General features: G+C 33.6%; 5 protein-coding genes and 1 pseudogene across 5 annotated transcripts; 5 read left to right on the top strand and 1 right to left on the bottom strand.

Moving 5' to 3' along the window:
* The first annotated feature begins 2080 nt into the window (after positions 1 to 2080).
* On the top strand, positions 2081 to 7097 carry LOC125822945 (probable prolyl 4-hydroxylase 9). Its single transcript, XM_049502406.1, has 8 exons — positions 2081 to 2395; positions 2467 to 2583; positions 3250 to 3407; positions 3801 to 3903; positions 5102 to 5197; positions 5820 to 5885; positions 5975 to 6094; positions 6899 to 7097. The coding sequence occupies exons 1-8, from the start codon at positions 2270 to 2272 to the stop codon at positions 6983 to 6985; spliced, it is 873 nt and encodes a 290-aa protein (XP_049358363.1). The 5' UTR covers positions 2081 to 2269; the 3' UTR covers positions 6986 to 7097.
* A 503-nt stretch (positions 7098 to 7600) lies between these two features.
* Positions 7601 to 8065, top strand: LOC125822955 (uncharacterized). Its single transcript, XM_049502415.1, has one exon. The coding sequence runs from the start codon at positions 7620 to 7622 to the stop codon at positions 7884 to 7886; it is 267 nt and encodes an 88-aa protein (XP_049358372.1). The 5' UTR covers positions 7601 to 7619; the 3' UTR covers positions 7887 to 8065.
* A 2106-nt stretch (positions 8066 to 10171) lies between these two features.
* On the top strand, positions 10172 to 11542 carry LOC125822942 (probable membrane-associated kinase regulator 1). The gene has a single exon (XM_049502403.1). The coding sequence runs from the start codon at positions 10484 to 10486 to the stop codon at positions 11405 to 11407; it is 924 nt and encodes a 307-aa protein (XP_049358360.1). The 5' UTR covers positions 10172 to 10483; the 3' UTR covers positions 11408 to 11542.
* A 1673-nt stretch (positions 11543 to 13215) lies between these two features.
* On the bottom strand, positions 13216 to 15470 carry LOC125822949 (succinate dehydrogenase [ubiquinone] iron-sulfur subunit 2, mitochondrial-like; annotated as a pseudogene).
* An 896-nt stretch (positions 15471 to 16366) lies between these two features.
* Positions 16367 to 19805, top strand: LOC125822938 (probable protein phosphatase 2C 78). Its single transcript, XM_049502399.1, has 4 exons — positions 16367 to 16662; positions 17049 to 17431; positions 18779 to 19015; positions 19219 to 19805. The coding sequence occupies exons 1-4, from the start codon at positions 16416 to 16418 to the stop codon at positions 19468 to 19470; spliced, it is 1119 nt and encodes a 372-aa protein (XP_049358356.1). The 5' UTR covers positions 16367 to 16415; the 3' UTR covers positions 19471 to 19805.
* Positions 19806 to 20709: 904 nt separating this feature from the next.
* Positions 20710 to 22294, top strand: LOC125822946 (probable esterase KAI2). Its single transcript, XM_049502407.1, has 2 exons — positions 20710 to 21252; positions 21764 to 22294. Exons 1-2 carry the CDS (start codon positions 20858 to 20860, stop codon positions 22227 to 22229), a joined length of 861 nt encoding a protein of 286 aa, XP_049358364.1. The 5' UTR covers positions 20710 to 20857; the 3' UTR covers positions 22230 to 22294.
* Positions 22295 to 24192: the final 1898 nt, after the last annotated feature.

The following is a 24192-nucleotide window of genomic DNA, read 5'->3' on the forward strand; positions in this document are numbered from 1 at the left end:
TAGACTCTTTCGATTTAAATTTTGATTTTTTTTTTCTAGTCATTCTCATTAGTCTATTACCTATGCTAATTTTTAAAATTATATGCATTCACCTTAATAGGCTATAAAATTTCAAATATTTTTTACTTGAGGTTGGTGCCTATAATCAAAGGAAATAACATAGTTTATATGATTAACTTAATTAACTAATATACAAATGAAAATACATATAATTTTTTTCTTTTCAAAATTTAAATTGAAAGTGTCAAATTAAAAGATCCAATTAAAAATTGCAATGTTCAATTAAAACATAATTTAAATTGAGTGTCTAAATGTAAACACTCTGGCAAGGAATTTACTATTCATTTACCTTATTATTTTTAGAATGGGAGTAATCAATACACATACATTTATTGACTATGTATTTTTTCCCTACATCTATTTAAAAAAATTGGTGAATAAAATTGCTTGTGAAAAGAAATTTTATCCAAAAGAATACTTAATTTGATTCCAATAAATTATCTGTTTTTGTAATCTCACAAATACAAATAACTAAATTGGATTGACTTAAAAGTTGGTCAAACCACTTTTAAGTCGATTCAATTTATGTTTGACAAATATAAAATTAACTTAAAATAAGTCAAAAATAACTTAAAATAAATTACGAAGTGTTTGACAAATTTAAAAATAACTTTAAATAATTTAAACACCAAAAGTAAATCTCACTCTATTTTATATTTTTTGACTTCATTTAAATTTGAATTTTTATTTTTGACTTAAAAATTATTTTTTAAAACAAAATCTAAACATGCTCTTAGTGCTCCACTAAATAAAAAAAAAACAAGTAAGCTGATATAAATAATTTGTTTACACTACCCTTTGTTGTTTATATATAGAGGGATTTCCTCTCATTATTTTGATAGTCAAATTTATTTATGTTTCACTAATATTCTTGTAAAATTTATTATAGATGACCAAATTTGTTTCTTCAAATAAAAAAATAAATTACAATATAGACAAAAAAAAAAATAGTTTTAAATTATAATATAGCCACAAAAAAATAGTTTTAATTTTTTTTCTTTACACTAAGGAATGAAAGAAAAAAATAAAATAAGAATAAGAAACTCAAATAATTATAATCAAAGAAGTCAAAAAATAATTTATGTACGAAAAAGATTAAAACATACCTTGAACTTTGCTAGAAGAATTATATATACCCCTAAATAATTTTTAAGAAAATTAAAAATCAAAAATACAAATTTAAAACTAATTTTTTCACTTCTATTGAATGAAGGGTATATGTGAGCTCATTTTGTAACGGTAGGGGTATATGTGAGCCGTTTGTATAATGATAAGGATATATATAAGTCACTTTCATAACATGGGGCATATCAACTTCAAAGAGGAAAGGCTCAAAATAATCCATCATCTTTGGGTTAAGGCTCAAAGTCATCCTTGAGTTTTCTAATGGAGCACTAATAGTCCCTCATGTTTGCAATATTGGTGCACTTTTGATCCTTCCCTAAATTTTTGCTTATTTTTTAACATTAATTTTGTTCACAATTTTATGTAAGGAATGTCCAATCGTCTTTTTATATATTTAGTAGAAATAATAATTTTATGTGAGAGAATGTGATAAAAACACCTTGTTCTGCTCAGTAGAAATATTACTGCAGTTAAACTAAGAACATCTTAACATATGACGTTGGAAGAAAATAAAAAATTTGTACTGGTTCACGTGAAATTATCGTGATGAACTTCTCGACTTTACCTGCAATACGATTTCTATTATACAAAACAAGGTGTTTTTCTTTTCATATTCTCTCACATAGAGTTATTACTTCTACTAAATATATAAAAAGACGATTGAACATTCTTTACATAAAATTGTGAACAAAATTAATGTTAAAAAATAGGCAAAAATTTAGGGAAGGACCAAAAGTGCACCAATATTGCAAATATGAGGGACTATTAGTGCTCCATGTGAAAATTCAAGGATAACTTTTAGCCTTAACCCAAAGATGAGGGACTATTTTGAGCCTTTCCTCCGGCTTCAAATGACAAAGTTGAAGGATTATACTTTTTTTAAAAAAATAAAAAAAATCAACTAAACCACTAGCCAAAAGAAGAAGATGAAATGACAAATTTCAGCAAAAAGGGAGAAAAAAATTCCCGCCGCGTGCAGAAGTCAAAGAATCGTACACATGCAAACCATCACTCTGTCATTAAATAGTGCACTGAAATTATTTCTCCCAAACTTGAACCAATCGATTTCTCCATCAGGAAGAAGATGAAGAGCAAAGGTAGATTCGTTGGACAAAGATGGTGGAGCATAAGGGGCTTATCTTCAGTATTTCTGCTATGTCTTTTCTTCTTCCTCGCCGGTTTATTCGGTTCTACTCTCATTTCTCATCAGGTATTTCCCCTATTAACCGATATATGTCTCTGCTATATGCGTTTTCTGATCAAAGTGTTTGGGTGTGATAGGATGTACAACTACTTACTGTACGGCCTAGGTCGAGGGTGCTTGAATCTGTGGAAGAATTTGATGTTTTGCCTAATGGCGACACTGGAGAACATTCCCTCACTTCCATCCCCTTTCAGGTGTGTTTCATTGCATAATTCTCTTTGCTGAATTAGCGCTGGTATGATTTCAGTTCTAACCGTTTTTGTTTGAAAAATTGTTCACTTGAATCAACTTACTGTAGTTGAACTTACATTAGTCTGCCAAGCTTTTTAATTATTGTTTGGATGTGTTCTCCTGGATTTGCACTTTTGGTTGGTTGATATGTGGATTTTCTTCTCATAGCTATTGTATTTTGATTATCAACAGTTGATAATGTTGCCTCTGATGCAATGATTACCACTTTTTGTTACTGTTGAAGTAACATAAATTGTTCTTTTTTTTTTGTAAGTAACACAGATGGATAATTAAGTAAGCTTAAGAATAAATATACATCCTTCAATTTCTGTTATTCTACAACTTCATCTACTCTTTTTGTTTATTTTTCTATGATTCCTGTTTTGCTATGGTCGACTGGGGGAAGGTCTGTGTGTGGAGGAAGCAGTGTAGTAGGCATGCCATTAAGTCTATTGGCAAAATAGCTGGTAGCTGTAAATGGTCATGTTAGCTTCCTAAACTTAAACCTAAGCTGGTAAAATTTTTGTTCATGGAACTCATTGACTATATAAGTCTTGTATCTCTGATTTGCATTAGTATTCATTTGTTTTGGTGTATCTTATTTGACATTGACTTCAATCTTTGGGTAGGTCTTAAGCTGGTTCCCACGTGCATTATACTTTCCCAATTTCGCAACTATAGAACAATGCCAAGGCATTATTAAGATGGCAAAGGCAGATCTGAAACCATCATCTTTGGCTCTCCGCAAAGGAGAAACAGCAGAGAATACCAAAGGAATTAGAACAAGGTAAACAATACTCTGGTGTTCTATGTGTCTTGACTGAAATTGATGTTTTTGTCATAAATGCAATCTTTTCACTCTTTCCAAGCATTAGTTGAAAATTTCTTAAACTAACTCTTAATCCACTCATACTTTCATAATATCTATTTCTGGTAGACAAGATAAATAGGTCATCATAATTGAGTGTGTTCACATACATTTTCTACTTTTTTGGAAGATAAAGCTGTTCAGGGTGTTTGAACTGGCCATGTGTCTCTGTCCTTTTTCAGGTCTTTTTTTTTTTTTTTTATGTTTCTATGATCTGTTGTGAAGACTATTTGATAGAAGTTTGCTGCCTCTTTTGGTTTTGACAAGAAGTTACAATTTCAATGACCTTTGCCTTTTCCCCCTTTCCCACAGTTCTGGTATGTTTATCAGTGCATCTGAAGACAAAACTGGAATTCTGAACCTCATTGAGGAGAAAATCGCAAAGGCGACTATGATCCCCAGGACACACGGAGAGGTAAATTTCATTTAAAACACACACCTTAAATATAACGCATGATGCGGTTCTTACTGTGTGTTAGTTTTATCATTCCATCCACACCTCAGAAATTGGATCTTAATAGAGGACATAATAGTTGTATTATTGGTGGAGAATCATTTTCCAAAGCTTTTTCATTTCCTTCCTCTTCTTCATCTTATATTTTCTTGAAAACTACGTTGATTCAAGCTCTGGTAGTACTTTTATAAAATGCTGGAGAACTATATTAGTGATTTTAGGTCTGCACTAGCAAATGCATTCTTCCAATTGTTATCAATACTGAAGAAAACAAGTCTTTTGGTGTTGGAGGTAAATATTAACTGGTTGTACAATCACATTTTATACCAGATTCAAGGCCATATATGTCAAACACTAAACATATTTTGGTCTGTGTTCTTTTCACCTCATATCCGAAAATTTAAATGAGTATCTGCTGTGGAAAGATGGAATTTGTCTGCTTTTGTTTTTGGACAGATCAGTATGTGTTAGCAATGGCAAGAATAAATGGACACTTCAATGATCATAGACTGGAAATGATATGATTATTTTTTGTCCAAATCATTCACACCATACCAATATAAATTTTTGTCAAAGGTTTCACACGGCAATTTAGCTTGAAGTATGTGAAAATCCTATGTATATTTCTATTGGAAATATTTTTGTTCCAAGTTTACTTATGCGAAAGAGCTCATTTGTTGTAATTGACGGTTTGTTTCCTCTTCTATATGAACTATCCAGCTGTCACATGGTGTAGTCTGTATGTATTCTAACAAGAGACCATGACAAAACCATGAGGCAACAGATCAAGGTGTGCATTTTAACAGGAAAGTTAGAGAAACTGAGCATCTCTTGCTGGCGTATACTTTAATTTATAGTTGGAGAAATCTGGGTTTTGAGTATTATCTGAAACTGGAGTTCTTTTGCTGGATTCCGGATATTTGTTCAATTTCCTCCTAGGATTTTGAGTCAAATGCGATGATACAAATAATGCATGCTATGTACCTTATGCATCCGATAATTGATAGCTAGTCAGGCTGTAACCCCTTTGCGTCTGAACTTTCTCTTAATTTCATTTAGTGATTCTGAATGATTTTTCTGTAAATGAAAGCTCCAAGTATGGTGTACAGTGATCATAATTGCTGTTTAACTTGAATCAGTTGACCTGTGCGTTTTTCAGGCATTTAATGTTTTGCGGTACGAAACCGGCCAGAGTTATCATTCGCATTATGATGCGTTTGATCCTTCTCAATATGGTCCTCAGAAGAGCCAAAGGGTATGCACTATCTACTTTGGGTAAATTGTTGCTGTTAACTTTTCCAATTGACTTGTTAATTTTTTTACCAGCTCAATTCTTACACAAACTAGCATAATGAATGGTGCATGGATTTCAGTGTTTGGTTATTGGGATAAGATGGTGTTGTTTTCATATGCACGTTTCTTCCAATCCTTCTTCCCCAAAAATATTTTAAAAGATGGGGAAAAACAGTTTGTTTGAAGCTATGGTTCATACGACACTAGTTTGCAGATTCATTGCAATGACTTCATTTTTACATGGAATCACCATGGTGTGTTATCTGGATCACCACAAGGTGTGTACAGCATTCCTTCCATTTAGGACTTTGTGGAACTCACATTAGTTTTATCCTTAATAAGCATATAGTTTTATCCGGTATATCCAATCTCTGTTTCTTTTCTTTTCCCCCTTCTGATGAAAAAAATTCTGATTTTTGTCGTGGATCCTTTCAGAACCATCAATTGTGGAGTGTTTAGAGCAAGTGTACCGTAGACTCTATAAATATGAACTTTGACATGTAAAATTTAGCTCAAATTGCAGTTAATTTTTAGTAATGATTATTTTCAGGTGTCCAGACTAAAAATAATGTATTTTCATTTAGGTTGCATCCTTTTTGTTGTATTTATCTGATGTGGAAGAAGGTGGAGAAACCATGTTCCCTTTCGAGGTGAGTTTAAAGTTGTTTCTTCTTTCGTGGACTATTGTTATGTTTCTGCCTCTCATGTCCTGTAAATAAGTCCTTTGGTTAATTTACAGAGTGCACAGAATATGGATGCTAATTATGACTTCCGCAAGTGTATTGGTCTGAAAGTGAAGCCGCGTAGAGGGGATGGACTACTATTTTACTCGCTGTTTCCAAATGGTACAATTGACCCGGTGAGTTTTTCTAGTAGATTTCAGTGTGATCGCCGTGTTTATTTTCATACAAAAAAAGTTTGATCTATGGGGGGAGGCCCATCATCTACCTGAGCCATGCGCCTAGTCTCGAGGATCTCTGTTATTTTAAAAAGGGTTGGGCATAACAGCTATGCAGCAAGCAAAGCATATTGTGAACCATTTTTCACCTTATACTTTATAGCAGATGAATAGTATAAAGTGGATTTATATGATGCAGTTATGAAAATTTGTTACAAATGAGATTATCAGCAATAGGTTTGTTGGAACATAAGACAAACTTTCTGCACTCTGTAGCAGCGCGGTATAACATCCATGTGGAGAGCTGTGATTCTTTTAGCATTTTAAAGTATTAGGAGTCGCCCACAAAATTAAACATGAAAAAAAGTTAAAGAAATGCCTACATCTTCCCAATATGTCTTATATGCTTTGGCTTTTGTTCTTTTTGTTTGTTTTGCTGTGTGTTTTTCTATTTCCTTTCTGTGGGAACCGTTCTTGATCAATCTGTCTACCATGATGCTATGAAGATGTTTGTTGAAGAGAGTTGCTGTGGTGCTGCTAAAATGATTTATGTTAAATTGTGATTAATCAATGTGAATGGTAGCCCATATTAGGTACTACCCCATTGCACAGATACTGATGGGAAAGGTTATAATATTGGTTCCCGTATGCCCTGTATCACTGTTCCATTTTCTGTTGCTGCTCCATCTTCTCTGGATTACTAACATTATATCATACTGCGCATGTTGGCTTGCAGTTACTGACATTTGTAAATCTCTAATGCAGACATCAATTCACGGGAGCTGTGCAGTAATCCGAGGTGAAAAATGGGTTGCCACAAAGTGGATCAGGGATCAAGAAATGGATGAATAAACGAGTACATGTCTCGAAGTGGTGTTGATATAATTCTTTTGTAATTTAATGTAGTGACTCACTAGGATTTTGAAACGAGTTTTGCAGTAAATATATCTAGTGTTCGTTCATATAGATCTGTGTCAGTTAACCCTTAATATGTTACTTGAGTCTTGGTTGCTCCCATTACCCACAAAGCTCACCCCATCTTGCAGTAAAAGATAAGTCTAATTGTAATGACCGTACGAATGTTTGGTAATAGGATCAGATCAGGTGTTTCATATTAGCACAAATATTATGATAATAAAAAAATGTGTCTAGACCAATAGCTTCTCATAAATTGGAACTAATGGAGAATTTAACTTTAAATTTCATTTTACTATTGATAATTATTTCAAGTATAAAAAAATCTGAAGTTTAATTCTTCATCAATAAGTTTGTATCGGAAATATGAGGAGCAGATTTACCAAAGTTTAATTGGTGGAACATGGACGTAGCTTTGCATTCAGGAAATGCTAACACCTCATCCAACTTCCTGACACGAAAACAAACACGCGTCAACACCATATCACTAACAGAAAAACTTATATATATGGGAAAAAGGCCAGTAGATAGAGATAACAACAACAAGTGCAAATTATATACAGAGAAAGAAATGGAGAAACAAACAGATAGTAATAAGGGATCTATAGATAAGAGTAAATTAGAAGGATTGCCAGTGGATACAAGTCCATATACACAGTATAAGGATTTGGAGGATTACAAGCAACAGGGCTATGGAACACAAGGCCATCAACAGCCCAATCCTGGGCGTGGTGCTGCCAGTTCCACCGACGCCCCAACCCTAGCAGGTGGTGGATCTGCCTCTGCTCATGCTCAGCTTTCTGCTACTGATAACATCAATCGCCACGGTGTCCCTTAATTTTTAGTCACATCTACAACACTTATTCCTTGTTTTTATTTTAAACTAGGTAAAATATGTATACGTAGAATAATAATAATAACAAGAACGTTTTAGTGATTCTAGATCTTAGATTCGTCCTGTTTGGTGTTGTTTGTATTGTTCCTTTCATCGGCTTGTAACTTAATAAATCTATTTTTATAAAAAATATAAGTAGTAACTATAGCAAACAATGCTGTAATTAGATGATTGAATAAACTTCAAGCTATTTCCCTCTTTTCTTTTTTTCCAATATGTTCTAGCCATTAATTTCAGCTACGTTTCTTTTTCTTTTTTTTTTACCTTCGGTAGCTATTCCGAATATAAGTGCAATCCTTTGTAGATTGTGGCTAAACGAAAATACATTTCTTACTAAAATTAGTCTAAACATCATATATTAAGAAACGATCAAAAATGTATTGACATAAAAGAAGTTATCATGGAAAATGACATTCACTAAATAAGATAGTTGTCAATATTAAGCGTTTGTTACCCCACTAACCATGATTCAACGTTGTGTTTGCCATGAATGTTTATAAAATTAAAGAGTGTTACAAACTTACAATTACCCATTTTTTCATTTAAAAAGTTTTAAATCTACTCCATTTATGGTCCCATCTTTTTGGCCCCGTGATAGTCATTCTTCACCTAATCTTCAATACGCTGTCTTGTCCGTCTTTTTCCAGAAGATAGAGAATTAACAAGTTTACTATGTTCTTAATCCTTCTTAAGTTACAAGTGAAAAAATGAGTAGTATTCATCCTAAAATCAACTAAATTCATTTATGAAGACCTTCGGTAGGAAATTTCTTGTAACTCAGTTAGTTGATTATATGACTAAAAGAATTATGTTACATTATTCAATTTGGTTCGATTTCCTACTTTGTTGGTCCTTCCTATTTCACTTTCTTCTACCTCAATTTTTATTTTTTTAAAAAAAGAATACCTTCCCATAATTGCGAGCTACATTCCAAAATTAGAAATTTCATTTGTTAATCTTGCAATTGGATCAACTGGAATGAAAGCTTTGATGAGCTGACCTTTTGTCAAGTAACAAAAAGCTTCAGCAATACTTAATTAGACTGATGCGACTTAAAAGTAGCTATCTTTAGTAATTTCAAAATTGTTAATTTCCTGTCCACATGAAAATAAGTATTTCAATTTTATAAAAAAAATTAAGTGCTAAACTCACGCAGTTTCCATTAGAGTAATTTAATCTTTCTGCGCATTAGTCTACGTGATATTGTGCTTTATTCGTAGTAAAAGTAAGAAGAACTATTTTTATATCACTAACAGCTATTTAACCTTAGTTAAAAACACATTGGAGCCTCATCCTTTTCAACCGACACAATATATATGTTAATTGATAAATTTTAATTAGTGGGAAAATAAATATATATAAAATAGTAGTTAAAAGAAAAAAAGCAAGAGAACCACAAGCTCTTTTGTGGTAGGAAGAAGCTTGTGACATTTGGCCATACCTTTCCTTAAGAGTAGGCAAAAAAGACAAGTGAAATATTAAGAGACCAAGCAAGATTCACAATTTTGGATCACAAGCTTTCCATGAAAGAACATTCATGTCAATTCACCAAATTAAATACTTTGCCTTAGTTTTATTCACGAAATAGCTACGCCTAAAATCATATTATATTCAATCATTTTTCGTAGAGAATAATCATGTAAGAATTGTTAATTACATTATGATTTTTTTTCATTAATTAGTCACTATGATGCACTACCATACGAAGTTTAGGTAAACCGACAATGATTATTTTCTTATATGATAAACTCAATTTAATTATTATAATTATTCATGCATAATTTTATTAGTAGTAGTACGGCAAAAATAACAATCCTTTATATATAGTAAAACAAAACATTACGAAATATCTTTAAAAAGCTATCCACAACCACCGAACCATATGCCTCTTTACCACTCACAAAGTAACGTTAACACAATTAAAAAACTCACCGAACTTGTTAAAATTCGTCTGAAATATTTTAATTGTCTCCATCAAACATTACAATTTGCCTATATTAATATAGAGGTGGTTGCGTGCCATTGTACCTATATATATCAATTGCTATTTGTGGTGTCACCTTCTTATTAATAACGACAATATCTAATACCAAATATTATGTCTAGAGTAGTTCAATTCTGAATTCATCATTCAAAGTCCAAACAAAAAGGATCTCTTTCAAAATTTCAAAAAATATCGCAGCCAAATCCATAAACATATTTTTTATATATATTAATACCATTCAAATGCATGCATTGTTAAATTAAAGTAGTCCCCACCACCATCTTCACTCTTCCCAAGTAGTAACTCAGAAGCTCAACTTTATTTTTCTCCGCAATAATCATTTGAAAGGCTTAAAAAAGCTCCACGCTGCTAAAAAAATGCCGGCTTTATTTGCGCCCCAATAGTATTATTGACTTGCAAACAAGAAACGAACAATTTTCTATTGTCGCCTGCAAGCTTATTCCTTTACATCCCATTTGTCTCCCTCTTTATATAACTGCTCCTCTTTTTAACTATATTTTTCTATCTATATCGACCACAACAAGAACAAGAAAAAATGATGAAAATTACTAGGGAAAGCGAAGAAATTGTTCTCCTCAGAGAACAAGACGAGGAATTAGAAGAAGACGAAGAAGCATTATCACTGTGTGATCTTCCGAACAATGAAGAGAACGAAAGGAATGAAGAAGCTTCTAGAAGTACTAGTGAAGAAGCCGCCGGCCAATTGGAAGATTTTGATTTTAGCTCTTCCGGTGGTAATTTGTTGAAAGAGTCAGAGATGTGTACGGCAGATGAAATTTTCTACAAAGGCCAAATATTACCGTTACGCCATTCAATTAGTTTGCCAAGTGATCGGCGCAATTGTCATGACACAAATTCAAGCAGTAGAAGTAGCAGTATTCGAAGCCAACGTTCATCGAGCAGTGGCAGTTCATCTAATTTCAACACAAAATACCAGCCTAAGATTCGAAATCAATTTCATTCTCATCCTAGTCCAACACCTCAGGTTCGATTTTCTAAAGTCAATTTTCAATCAAATGCCAACAATTCAACAAGAAAATCAGCATTGTGGAGTCTATTTCGTGTTGGCCTAGTTACACCACCAGAAATTGCATTACAAGATCTGAAAAACAGAGGAAACAGGGATATTACAGGAAGTCGAAATAGCACCAGCAGTAGCAGCAGCGGCAGCTTCAGCAATAACGATAATAAGATGAGAATTATAGTAAGCAAGAAAACGAAACAGAGGTTTTCTCTAGGCAGCTGTAAATGTTCAGCAAATGTGGCAGAAACAGTTCCAATCGTGAACAGTAGAAGTACAATTAAGAAAATAAGAAAAGCCACCGGGGACCATGAACATGAAGATAAGAAGGATTCATCAGAGAATATCAAAGCGACAAAAAAGCAAGCAATGTCACGTCATCGAACGTTTGAGTGGTTAAAGCAACTTTCACTAGAAGGTCCATCAGATGAAACATAAAAATTTCAATGTATCACGCATGCTTAGCTTCTTCTTTTTTTCTTCTTTTATGTAATGTAATGTAACCTTCTTCTTTTTTTGCTTTTTTGAGTAGTGGAATCATGAAGTTGATTAATTGAAGTAATTGAGGACGCAATTATAATGTAACCAAAAAAAAAAAAAAGAGTTGAGGACGTAATTAAAGCTAAGGTGTACGTTTGATGTGAATTGTGATTAAATAATGACCATTAATTTTTGTCTTTGAGTAAAATTAATAATTGAAGATGGGAAGGCCGTGATGAGTGGAAAGCTGTGAGTGTAGTGAATTTTGTGGCGTGGTTGATGATACTATTGCATGTCATGATTAAAGTTGTGAACTTTCATGAAATTGTTTTACTACTTTTTCTATGGGGGATTTTAATTTCCAGTCCCATTGGGGGTTGATATTTAAGTAACCATAAATGTGAAGTTTGGTATCCAATGAAAATTGAGATATTTTACTTGCATGTAATATATCACTGAGGCACCTCAAAGTTTGTGAGTGTCATTTATAGATTTCTATTAAATGTACAACTAACTTAGAGTGGCATTAGAAGGCTTAAAGAGACAACAGAAGAGCAATGGACCATTAGAAATTATTTAGGACCTGGGGATATTTTATACATTCTCCAGAATAAAGACTGATTAAGATTGAACATATATATTCTTGGTTGTCATTGAGTTTAATTTTTTTTTATTTTTTTTTTGTTATTCAATATTCTCCGAATCGCTCGTCCTAATCAGTGATGGATACAACGAAAACACAAATTCCCATTTCACTAATTGCTAAAGAGTTGTAGAAAAAATGATAGCAACTTCTTGAAATTTAGTTTACGATGTATATAAGAGATTGCTATATAAATTATGATTAATCTTTAGATATTATCTATATCTTCATTGAAGTCTATATCACATATCCTAATACTAATTTTATAAAAAAGTTTTGCAATTTTTAGTGTTTGATTATATTTGTTAGAAAAATTATGACCAAATTCCAAGCAGAATGTTATTTCAAAATTAAATTCCAGTGGAACTTAGTGTTCAGCCAGAAGACCAGCTAAATAAATTTGAATTTGAAAAATGTAAAGTTGGTATATTTCTCTACCGGTTTCTGTGGACCTTTTCCTTTCGTTCATATTGTCCCTTTCATATTTTGGGAAGTTAGAATAAAAATCGAAAGTAAGGGTAAATTGTTTTTTTTTAGTGCTTTGACTTTGGAGGAAAAGAAACAAACTAAAGCATTCAATAAAGTTTAACTACCATCGATAATATAAAAAGTTTTTATGAGGTAATTTCAAGCGAATTTTATAGAAAGCATTAATTGACAATTCAGGGAAAAAATGATTTGCTATGATAAATTTAATTTATAAATCTGTATATACTCTTATTATTACATGTTTCCTTCAGCTATCATACTACTAATTGTTAGTGCCACCGATTTTTCCTTTCTTGTTATAATAGGGTCCATCGAATCTACCCTCATAAGGTAAGGGTAAGGGTACATACCGCCCTCCCTAGACCCCACTTATGAAGTTTTACGGAGAGTGTTGTTGTCATATATACAAACCTTAACTGGCCTATTCAAAATGTTCACTTATCAATGCGACCAACACAGAAGCAATTGAAGTATGGAGATGATCATTTAATACTGTATAATATTCAGGAGAGATGCACCTTTCATCTCGAATTAGGGCAGCGCGGTGCACAAAGAATCCCACATTCACACAGGGAAGGACAACACCCTAGTATAAAAGAAGATCTCGGAAAGCAAATTACAATCTGTGCATAAATTATTTTGAGAACTATACCTCCTACTGGTCCTCCAAAATCAATATTAGCAGAAGAGACTGGAACACTACACTGCAGAGTGCAGGCTCAAGGCGCCATCTCCAGGCACTTGATGTTCTGAATATGCTTCCCAGGATTTAATCCCTTTGGGCAAGCACGAGAACAGTTCAAAATAGTATGGCAGCGATATAACTTGAATTCATCATTAACTGCGTCCAGGCGCTCCTGAGTATATTCATCACGGCTATCCATGATCCATCTACATTTAAAAGATGAGAGATAACCCCTTTCAGTACAGATAATAATGAGCAAAAAAGATGAGAGATAACCCCTTTCAGTACAGATAATAATCAGCAACATCTGACATAGCAATGGATAGAAGGGTTAATGGGTAGAGTAACTTATATACAATCCAAACCTCTTAAGAGAATCAAGGCAAGTACAGAAATTTCAGAAATTTAAAACTCTTATCCCCTCATCATGCAAATGACCTAGGTAATCATACAACTCTAAAGGCAATTTGGGAAAGATGCCAACCTGAACCATCCTTGAGTAGTTGAGTTTACCCCCACAGGTATCAACATCTCTCTAATATTCCCAAGTTTGTAGAACTGAATAGAAAAGGTTCCTTCATCTGCATTTGGTGTCATTATTTTTGAATGATGACAAACGCAGAACGTGATATGAACATTTTCCATCCACACTGAGAAAGAATAACAGACAATGGGTGCTTGAGCACCCACCGAACGTAATGTAGGTAAACCCTGCAGCTAATCTAAGAGTTGAAAAAAGCTGATTGTTGTAGAGAGAAAGGATCAGAACAATAGGTGCAGAGTGCACCAAGAAAAACTGTTAGTTGTGGTGGTGTAGACAGCAGAGGGAATAGAGAGCAGCGCATGATGTTTATGCAAAGGAGGGTAAAACCTAACTTCCCTCTGCAGATTAGTTAGGTTTGGAGAGCACAGAAAAAAAAATTAATCACATGACAGTCAAAAATCTGAAAGATGTATAGATAAAACGAGATGTTGGATGGATATTCTTAAATTTTGAGTCAAATAACAAAGATGCCATAGGTTAGAAACTAGCAACAAAGAAATGAACCAATAAGGGATTAGTAAGTTGAGAAAAGTAATATGTTTCAAAGTTGTCTAGTGATAACTCAGAATAATATCCAAGACCAAGACTTCAATGGAAGTTGCACGGTTTTGCCAAACAATAAGATCCTTCCGCATATGATTCATCGAACTTCTACGAGAAGTTGCACCTCATATAAATGAGATTCATTTCGTATCTAAAAGGAACACAACTTTCTTAATCTGATACAATCAATTCACACAAAATTTATGGGCATCATGTTACATTTAAGCATAAGTACCATACATGTTGTACTTACTAAAATCTTTACTGACCATGGTTACTCGACTAATTTCACGAGATACATACTACCTACCACCAATAAGGAAGGCAACGATAACCCTGCCGACAAATTATAGGTATCTTTAACTTAATATTTTATCCAAACGCAACCAGAATATAACAATTTAAAAAATACAGCACATAGTAAAGTCAAAACAGGAAGAGCTTAACATGAAAAAGAATAAAGTAAATACTACCTATTGGCATGGAGGAGTGCAACAGGACCAAGATAAGACTCAGGATTCCATCAGTAACTAGGACATGATGTACTACAACAAGCACAGAGGATACACTCGTACATCCTATCCAACTTACCCCTATCGCTCTTGCTCTGAGGTATCTCCTTCCCAGGCGTTGGTGCAGGTGTTTTCCTCTTCAGCTAAGGCTCAATAGACTTATACTGATTATAAAAATTAGTCATATCAACCACCAAATCCTTAATCACAAACATATGTGGCAGCGGCGTAATCGTCGATTCAGAATCCGATGAGATCTTGGTCAAACATACGAGTCCCTTACAGCCGTCGATGTTCATGGCACAGGACCCACAGATCCCTTCTCTGCAAGATCTTCGGAAGGTTAGTGAAGGGTCAATTTCATTCTTGATTTTGATTAGGGCGTCTAAGACCATAGGGCCGTATTCCTTCAGATCAATTTTGTATTATTGGAGCTCGGGTTTCCCTGGGTTATCTGGATTCCATCGGTAAATTTGAAATGACTTGAGGTTGGGCACATGCTGGGGTTTGGCGTCCGAAGCGTGAGCTCGGGCGACGAGTAGCCTCGCCGCCGATGAAGATGACTTAACCCTAGAAATAGCTCGTCGGATTAAACCAGTCGCCATTGATATTACAGCTCTTCATCTTCGAATCACATAAAAGTCACTCTTTTGTCTTTCAGAGAAAATGACAAAAATAGTCCCTTATGTTTAAGGATAATTTAAAATGGTCCTTATGTTCTGGTGTGTGTTAAAATAATCTCTTAAATATACGCTTAACAATTTTTATAAAATTGTCACAAGTTAACAAAAATAGTCCCTTATGTTTGAGAGTAAGTTTAAAATAATTCCTTAAACGTGCACTTATTAGTTTTGTTCCTTAAAGATTGCCAAAAACGTAACATTTTGAGTCTTCAACAAAATATGTACGAACTTCATATATTATATTTGTGGGAAACTATGAAAAATAGCACTAGAAGAATTTAGTTACAAATATAAAAAAAGTCCCATCCAATTCCAAAATAGGTAACACAAGAAATTACACTTATCACTAAAAAGACAGAAATAATAAAAAATACATAGTATACAAATGTTAAATTTTGATTTAATAAATATATATACAAATATTGACACCTCTTGATATAAATTAAAAATTTAGTATAGTAATTAAGTAGATAACACAATCATAATATCTTAGAAGTCTCAATCTCAAATAAATCAGAATTAACTAAAATTCTCTTTGGTCAATATTGCTTCACTTAGGTATGTCTTAAATTCAACCATTTGTTTCACACAATGGTGTAAATAATGCGGCTGCTAATTTCCTTAATTTGTTCATTTTTTCCACACGCGTTAATTTTTGTGGGCCATGTCATTTTCTACTATTTCAGTCTCAAGTCTTGTTTCTCATTTTTCTTCCTTGTGGAAAAAAAGTCGCTAGTCTTGTTCCAACGTAGAGACAATCAGCCAAAAAATAAATTTCCGCTTACCTTATAATATACGTGGTCTTCTTTCTTTTCTTTAAAACCCTCTTTCACTCTACACCCAGCAGTTGCAAAGTAGCAGTCTAAGATGTTAAGCTCCTGTTTTGGGAGCTGCTTTGGTGGGGGCGATGGCGATGATCTTTTATGGCATATGGACTTGAAGCCACATGCCACCGGTGACTATTCTGTTGCTGTAGTTCAGGCCAATTCTTTGCTTGAAGATCAAGGTCAAGTTTTTACAACCCCGGGCGCTACTTATGTGGGTGTTTATGATGGTCATGGTGGCCCTCAAGCTTCTCGCTTCATCAACAACAATCTCTTCCCTCAACTCCAAAGTACTATTTCTTCATACTATTTTACTACTATGAAAGATTGGGTCTTTTTTGTTGACTCTGTTTCTTGTAAGTGATCTAATAGCAAAAGTATGCTAGCGCAATTTTTCTAATTTGTCAGGTGAAGAATTCTTATTCTAACCTATAATTTTCTTGATTGTTGGTTTCTGTGGTGTGTTTAGTTATTATGTTGAAATTATCATGAGATTGATCAGGGGAGGCTGGGAGAAAACTAACTTGATCATGTGTGGAGTGGAAGAGGAAAAGGAATTGAGCTTGTTCAAATTGTAGAGATGCTTAATTTTTGAATGTTTGAATAGATGTTATTAGAGATATTGGAAATTGCTTGCACTGTGTGTTTGATTTCCTTGTTATTTCGGTTATTATAGAGCTTGCATTGGAAGAAGGAGGATTGTCTGAGGACGTGATCAGGAAAGCATTTGATGCCATTGAGGAGGGATTCTTGCGTTTGGTGAAACAGTCTTGGCTGGATAAACCTCAGATTGCATCTGCGGGGTCTTGTTGTCTATTTGGAGCAATTTCAAAAGATGAATTATATGTGGCAAATCTTGGGGACTCCAGGGCAGTGCTTGGCAGGAGAGCAGAGACTGGTCAGACGGGTGATTCAGCAGTAGTAGTGGCAGAACGTTTGTCGATAGATCATAATGTTGGGGTTGAGGAGGTTAGGAAGGAGGTAGAGGCACTGCATCCAGATGATTCTCATGTTGTGGTCTACACTCGAGGGGTTTGGAGAATTAAGGGTATAATTCAGGTATCTGTTCTCAATCCTCTTTTCTTCTGTCCTATTAATGCAGTCGACAGTTTTGATTAGTCATTTAACCATTCAAGGTTATTAAATTTGTTTACTAGCCTTCATGTTATTCTATTTAAGTTATCTAGAATTAATACATCTTTTTAGACCTGCAGCCGTAATGATTCAGACCTCCACTTGATGAAAGCTAATTAGTCCTTTCAGAAATGCGGTTTTGTTACGACTAGGTGGTGTCTCAATATGTTAATAGTTTCTATTCAATCTAAAGTATGTATGGTAGAAGGAGAAAATAGTCAGAGCTCTTTCACTCTCAATTCTGACTTCCGTTAAGTTTACAATGGTCCATCTGTTATTACCTATTAGCGGTCTAGATACGCTAATGTTCTGAAAGTAAGAAAGTTATTGAAGCTAGACAACAAAGAAGACCAAAGTCTTTTTTTTCTGATCTCTGGTTTGTCGTCACACACAAATACAAAGATTTATATTTATGTAGTTAGAAAACAATTCACCTTTCTGTTACTCGAGCATGTTATGAAGGTGGTCCAAAATCTCCGGGAACTCATAGTTGATGCTTCTAAATAAGTCACTTTATATATGCCAATTATGTGTGTGCACTTATAGCAAGTTGATCATACCTTTTAGACGTGTTGTATGTCAAGTCTTTCTGGGGTGCCTCTTTTGTGTCTTGGCATCAAGTATGCTTTCATCTACTTTTTCTGAGGTTATAGACTGTACGTTAAATTTTCTCCTTTTAGCTTCTAAGCCAATCACATTATAATATATACCCTTATCAAAAAAACATGTCACCTCATATGTTGATTATGTTGATCACTTGTAGCAAGTTGATCATATCCATTAAATGTGTTGTATGTCTAGTTCTTTTGGAGAATAAATATTCTTTTATCTTCTACTTTTTAAGATTTTAGACCTTGTGTATAAGTAATTTCTCCTTTTCAGTCTAGTACAAGACACATCAGTGTCAAGATTGACAAGTTTGCACCTATGGGATTCACATCAAGGCAAAAACATTTTGTTGCATCTGTAGTAATTTTGTTTTATGTATGGACACAAAGGATTCTCCTTTCCCGTTTATCCCTTCACTCTTAACCACTTACTAGCAATCTTTTATCTTTTGGTAACTACAACTTGTAGCAGGGGCTGCATGATACTTATCTTTCCATCTGTATCCTTCATTTTAACTTCAGCAAGGTTCCCTTGTTATTTGAAAAATGCCAAATAAAGTCTGAAGCTGACTATTTTCGTTAAAATCTTGCAAACAGCCAATATCAGGGATTAATCCTATGTTTTGAGAAAATCCATCTCATATTGCCTATTTGTCTGTACCAGGTTTCTAGATCAATTGGTGATGTCTATCTGAAGAAACCTGAGTTTAATAGAGATCCTATGTTCATACAATATGGATATCCTATTCCTTTAAAAAGAGCTGTAATGTCAGCAGAGCCCTCCATATTGATCCGAAAGATAAGACCAGAAGACTTATTTTTGATATTTGCATCGGATGGCCTATGGGATCAACTAAGCGATGACGAAGCTGTGGATATTGTTTTGAAGAATCCTAGAAGTGTGAGTATCGACCCCCTCCTGTTCTATCAGGTTCTTTAATTTCTGGAAACAGTACCCTCATCCACTTTGTTATCTTTAAAGTGGATGCAGGCTCTTATGATAACTAGACTCTCCTTGAAGCAATTTTATGATCAAACTTCTCCATGTTGGGCATAATTAACTAATGAATAAGATAACTGATATTTTCTTCCCCATTTCTCCAGGGAATAGCAAAACGATTAGTGAGAGCTGCCCTTGAGGGGGCTGCAGAGAAGAAAGAAATGAGATACGAGGACATCAAACGACTAGAGAAGGGGGAAAGGCGGCATGTTCACGATGATATCACAGTTATTGTGATATATTTGGATCGCCCTGGAAGGTCCACAAATTCTGGAATGAATATTGTTAAGGGCACGAACGTCCCTCTTGACATATACTCCTTGAACTCTGGTCATCAGTTAGAGAACACATCTTAAGTTTCTCCATGAAAAGTGTCTAGTACATGTATACATTATATATATCATTTTGTAAATACGTCGTCTTAAACTTGGAGAGTTTCTTTATATACTTCTAGATAACAATCAGAAGGACCAACCATGTACATATACCTTGATGTACATGTACCTTCTGTATTGGTTTTGATAGACCAAGCTGATGACAAAACTAGCTTGAGCTTTTACTTCTGTTTTTGACACTTCTGCTTTAAGTCCCGTTGTTTGTACCTTGTTATACTTTCCTGGCAATTATACTACAACTTCATGGTGAAGGTTTATAGATGAAATGAAATTACAGTTTCTTCTTAGTCAATAAACCATGAGCATTTTACCTATTATGATCCTGGGATGTAATTATCCTTGACCTATTTGAACAATATTCGGTGCTTTATTTGAGAATCCTTTCCGCTAATAGATGAACTTGTTAGAGTTTCACCCTGATTTTCTCAGTGTATATGATTTTGCTTTCTCTCGAAGGAAAAAAAAGTATTACCATAATTGATTTTACTTCTCCTAAAAATAAAAAAAATAAAAAAAAATCTTCCATATTTGGCTAAACTTCTTTCTGGGGAAAAGTGTTGGACCTCGTAGTCATTTAAAGAGTCTTGTTTAGGGGAGATTATTCTTTCAATAATTTTTTATATTTTCTTTTATATTAATTTTCTCATATAGGTCAATTGGTCAAACCAGATCAAAATATTATGTCTCTTTTAGTAAGGTTTCTTTGTTGTCTGATTTACCATTGTTCAAGGTTTGCAATTGTTAGCTTCTGCGACACCTTATTATTTTTATCCCAACAAGTAGGATAACTCTTTTAAGATTTCAGAAATTTAACGGATCGTATGGGTAAATAAATTGAACAGGTATTCATAAAATGGGAAAACAGAATTGGTGATGCTCAAATTTAGAAGTCCCAAAGCTCCTAGCAAGCAGTTTCCAAGATAAAAACAAAAGTTCCCTTAATATTGAGATCATTTGCATGTTTGGTTATATATTATTATGATTGCTCACTTAATTTAACTAGGGAATAAGCTTATTATGGGACAACTTTAGATTTTACTCATCAACTTTAAAAGGATCATTTATGTTATTTTCTAGTGTTTTTCATGTAGAAGTTATTATGTTTTATAATATTAGGTAAAATATGAGTGACTTTATTTTAGCATAAAACAAATAAAGTAACTTTACTAAAGTATCTCTAACTTGATAACCATAAAAAACCCTTCCATTAATTAGTACTCTTGCAATACTAATGTTATGATTTGTGAACCTAAAATTAACAGCCACCGACCAATCCATCTTCCTTCCACCAAAAAGTCGGCTGGTCGTCTCCTCCAATTTCCACACCACACCTTAATAAAGTCAAAAAATGGAAAACAAAAAATCAGACCAAAAAATGGGAATCGTTGAAGAAGCTCACAACGTAAAAGTTCTGGGTTCAGGCGAGAAGACCATCGTACTCGGTCATGGCTTCGGCACCGATCAATCTGTTTGGAAACAGCTTGTTCCTTACCTCGTTGATGAATATCGTGTTGTACTTTACGATAACATGGGTGCTGGACCGACAAATCCTAATTACTTCGATTTTGATCGATACTCTTCCCTTGAAGGCTATGCCAACGATTTAATTGCCATTTTGGAGGAACTTCAAATCAATCGTTGCATGTACTTAGGTCATTCCTTATCGGCCATGACCGGTGTTGTTGCTTCTATTTTTCGTCCTGATCTCTTCTCCAAACTCATCCTTGTTTCAGCTTCTCCAAGGTAAGATAAATTGATAGCTCAATTTATTTGTCTGATTTTAGCTTGGTACAGAGCTTAAAATAAACTTTTGAATCTTTCCGTATTACACTAAAGATAAGTAAAATGCATTAAAATGCTTGCTAATTTTGTGATAGTATGAAAAATTAGAATTAAAAAGTTATCAATCTTTTTAATAAAAAAGAAAAAAATAACACAAATAGATTAAAAAGAAGATGTACGTAGTATTTCTCTCTTAAGCGTATTTACAATCAGATATTTCTAAATCAATCTTCTCCGTTTCTTTTGTTCTTATCTCAAAAAGACCACACAACTTGTTTTTGTGAAAATGCAACTATTTTTGTCAGACACGTGAATTTTCTTTTGATTTTATGAAATTTTAAAGAAGTTTGCTATACTTACCATTCACCCAGCAGTAACAAAAATTCCTTAAAAGATAGTATAACACACACTATCAAGTCCCTTTTTTCTTCTTTATTCGTGTGATTAGTTTCTCATAAGGTTTCTTTTTTAGGTTCATAAATACGGATGACTATTACGGAGGATTTGAGTTGGAAGACATAGAGCAATTATGTCAAGCGATGGAATCGAACTACAAGGCGTGGGTATCTGGATTTGCGCCACTAGCGGTGGGAGGTGATATGAATTCCGTGGCAGTACAAGAATTCAGCAGGACATTATTCAACATGAGACCAGACATAGCACTCAGCGTTTTCCGCACTGTTTTCACGTTCGACCTAAGGCATTATCTGTCCCGTGTTACTGTCCCTTGCCATATCATACAGAGCTCAATGGATGTTGCAATGCCAGTCACTGTTTCCGAATATTTACACAGAAATCTTGGCGGAAAATCGATTGTAGAGATCATCTCAACCGAAGGTCATCTTCCGCATTTGAGCGCACCTGAGGCTACTATTCCCGTGTTGCTTCGACACATTTCTCATGACATTACTGCTCATGCTTCTTCTAGTTTAGGATAATGAGAAAACAACTTCTTCAAAAGTACTCATATCATCAAAATAAATATACATGCCTACTTCTGTTCTCTTTTTTTTTTTTTTTATCATGTCACCAGCCTATCTAGAAGTCTGGTTACGAATTCACGTGAATCCAATAATTTTTGGTAAAAACATTAAGAAATCTATTACTATATATATTTAACTGTAAACTTAGCTATTAATTATACTATTAACTTAGAATTGTTATATGAATTCATAAACTTTAAATCTTGAATTTTGCTATAATTAGACTTTTCTTTTCTTTTTCATCCTATTGCCTAGACAAGTATATTTACACGTGATAGCAACAAGAATTACTTGTAAGTGTGGTAACTGAGCCCACACGTCGAACTCAGCTTTCTTCTTGCTACTCTTACCTTATTCCATGGAAGGCCCTAAAAATTTAGGTCCGTTGATTTTTTTTTCTTTTCTCCATTAATATTCTGGAGGCAATAGGAGAGTATGGATAAAAAGTGTCTGGAATATTATATTCCACATTTGGATTTGTTTTAGTTTGTGCTTTATTTTTCAGAAGGAAGAAAGAGAAAATAGAGTGTTAATCATTTCACAAACTTAGCCTTTCTGGAGTTTGTACGTTTGGGATGTCTTCCGTTGTAATTTGTAAATGGCATTCAAACTTCGGGTAAGATTCACAAATAGTCATTTTTTAGTTCGTGTAACTGAAATATAGTTATTGTCTTGAAATTTCAAATTTAATATGTGAAATTTCAGGCTGTCATCATGAAGTTTTACATATGAAATTTGGAACTTAATGACAATGAATATTTTTTTAAAGACAAGGCCGAAACTTGATTGATCTCCTCTTCGATCCAATCTCAAGCTAAGTGATCATGACTTAATTAATTACTATTATCTACTCTTTTTCTACTTCCAGATCGAGATACGTACGCCTGTCAATTTAAAGTGGTCCATACAATCACATGTTGAATCTTTTCTCCAAGTGGAGTACTAAAAATTGGGAGACACAAACTATCCAGTTTGTTACACACAGAGAGGACGGTACTAATTGGGATTTTAATAAATACTATGAATATAGCCGCGACAAATCTGGTTAACAAGTATACGTTCGCGTAGAATATGTATGTTGTAATTTAGATGTTTAAATGAAATTTATTGATAAATTTAAAAAGTTATTAGTATATTAAACCTTTTATCTAATTGTCACCTTTGTTTCATTACTCACGTCAATAGTCTAGTGGTCACAAAAGTCACGCAATACAAAAACAAATTGATACTCCTAGCGATTTGAATTAATGCTAGCATAAAGGACGATATCAACTAGAAACCGAAATTAGTGACAATATGTATCATTGTCTAATTTAATTTAGATGGGTGGTTGTGAGTTATGTTACAACAATATGCTCTCTTTTTTCATTTGATCGAAATTACTATAATTAAGTTTAAGTCGATATTTTCCTTCTTCCGTTCATCCCAATAGGAAGATTAATAATGACTCACTTATCTTTCAATATGACTCAAAACTGATTGATGGGAGAGGTGTTCAAACACTTATACAAGGCTTACTTGTCATTTTAAGGGTTGTTTGTTGTGAAAATAACTGTGCACTTTCTGTCAGTAAATAATAAATTGTTTGGGTAGAGTTTTAGGAATATTATGCATATAAAATAACCGTAAATTAAAAATATCTAATTGAGAAATTAGTTGAAAACTTGTCACTTTAACATTTTTTTTATATAGAAAATATCACTTCAGTCCATTTTAAAATAAGTGATGTTTTACATGAATGCTGTTCTTTTAATTTTATTTTTAAAGAAAGAGAATTTTACAAACCAAAAAATTACTAAAAAGCTATTATATTTTTTAAAAGATATTTATGAAATAGAATATACTTTCTTTTCTAGAAATAAATAATTTAAAGGACGTGCTCAAACTAAAAATAAACACATATAATTTTGAAATTGAG

The sequence above is a fragment of the Solanum verrucosum genome, unplaced genomic scaffold, assembly GCF_900185275.1.
Source record: "Solanum verrucosum unplaced genomic scaffold, falcon-dt-bn FXZP01000103.1, whole genome shotgun sequence".
In the NCBI taxonomy this organism is placed as follows: Eukaryota; Viridiplantae; Streptophyta; class Magnoliopsida; order Solanales; family Solanaceae; genus Solanum; species Solanum verrucosum.

What these genes read in the sequence shown, in the direction of transcription:
- LOC125822942 (XM_049502403.1), top strand. Translation starts at nt 10,484, where the DNA reads ATGATGAAAATTACTAGGGAAAGCGAAGAAATTGTTCTCCTCAGAGAA.
- LOC125822955 (XM_049502415.1), top strand. Translation starts at nt 7,620, where the DNA reads ATGGAGAAACAAACAGATAGTAATAAGGGATCTATAGATAAGAGTAAA.
- LOC125822938 (XM_049502399.1), top strand. Translation starts at nt 16,416, where the DNA reads ATGTTAAGCTCCTGTTTTGGGAGCTGCTTTGGTGGGGGCGATGGCGAT. An exon ending in TCTCTTCCCTCAACTCCAAA is followed by an intron (nt 16,663 to 17,048) that starts GTACTATTTCTT and finishes CGGTTATTATAG; the next exon opens with AGCTTGCATTGGAAGAAGGA. An exon ending in TTTTGAAGAATCCTAGAAGT is followed by an intron (nt 19,016 to 19,218) that starts GTGAGTATCGAC and finishes CCATTTCTCCAG; the next exon opens with GGAATAGCAAAACGATTAGT.
- LOC125822945 (XM_049502406.1), top strand. Translation starts at nt 2,270, where the DNA reads ATGAAGAGCAAAGGTAGATTCGTTGGACAAAGATGGTGGAGCATAAGG. An exon ending in TCCCCAGGACACACGGAGAG is followed by an intron (nt 3,904 to 5,101) that starts GTAAATTTCATT and finishes TGCGTTTTTCAG; the next exon opens with GCATTTAATGTTTTGCGGTA. An exon ending in CAAATGGTACAATTGACCCG is followed by an intron (nt 6,095 to 6,898) that starts GTGAGTTTTTCT and finishes TCTCTAATGCAG; the next exon opens with ACATCAATTCACGGGAGCTG.
- LOC125822946 (XM_049502407.1), top strand. Translation starts at nt 20,858, where the DNA reads ATGGAAAACAAAAAATCAGACCAAAAAATGGGAATCGTTGAAGAAGCT. An exon ending in CTTGTTTCAGCTTCTCCAAG is followed by an intron (nt 21,253 to 21,763) that starts GTAAGATAAATT and finishes TTTCTTTTTTAG; the next exon opens with GTTCATAAATACGGATGACT.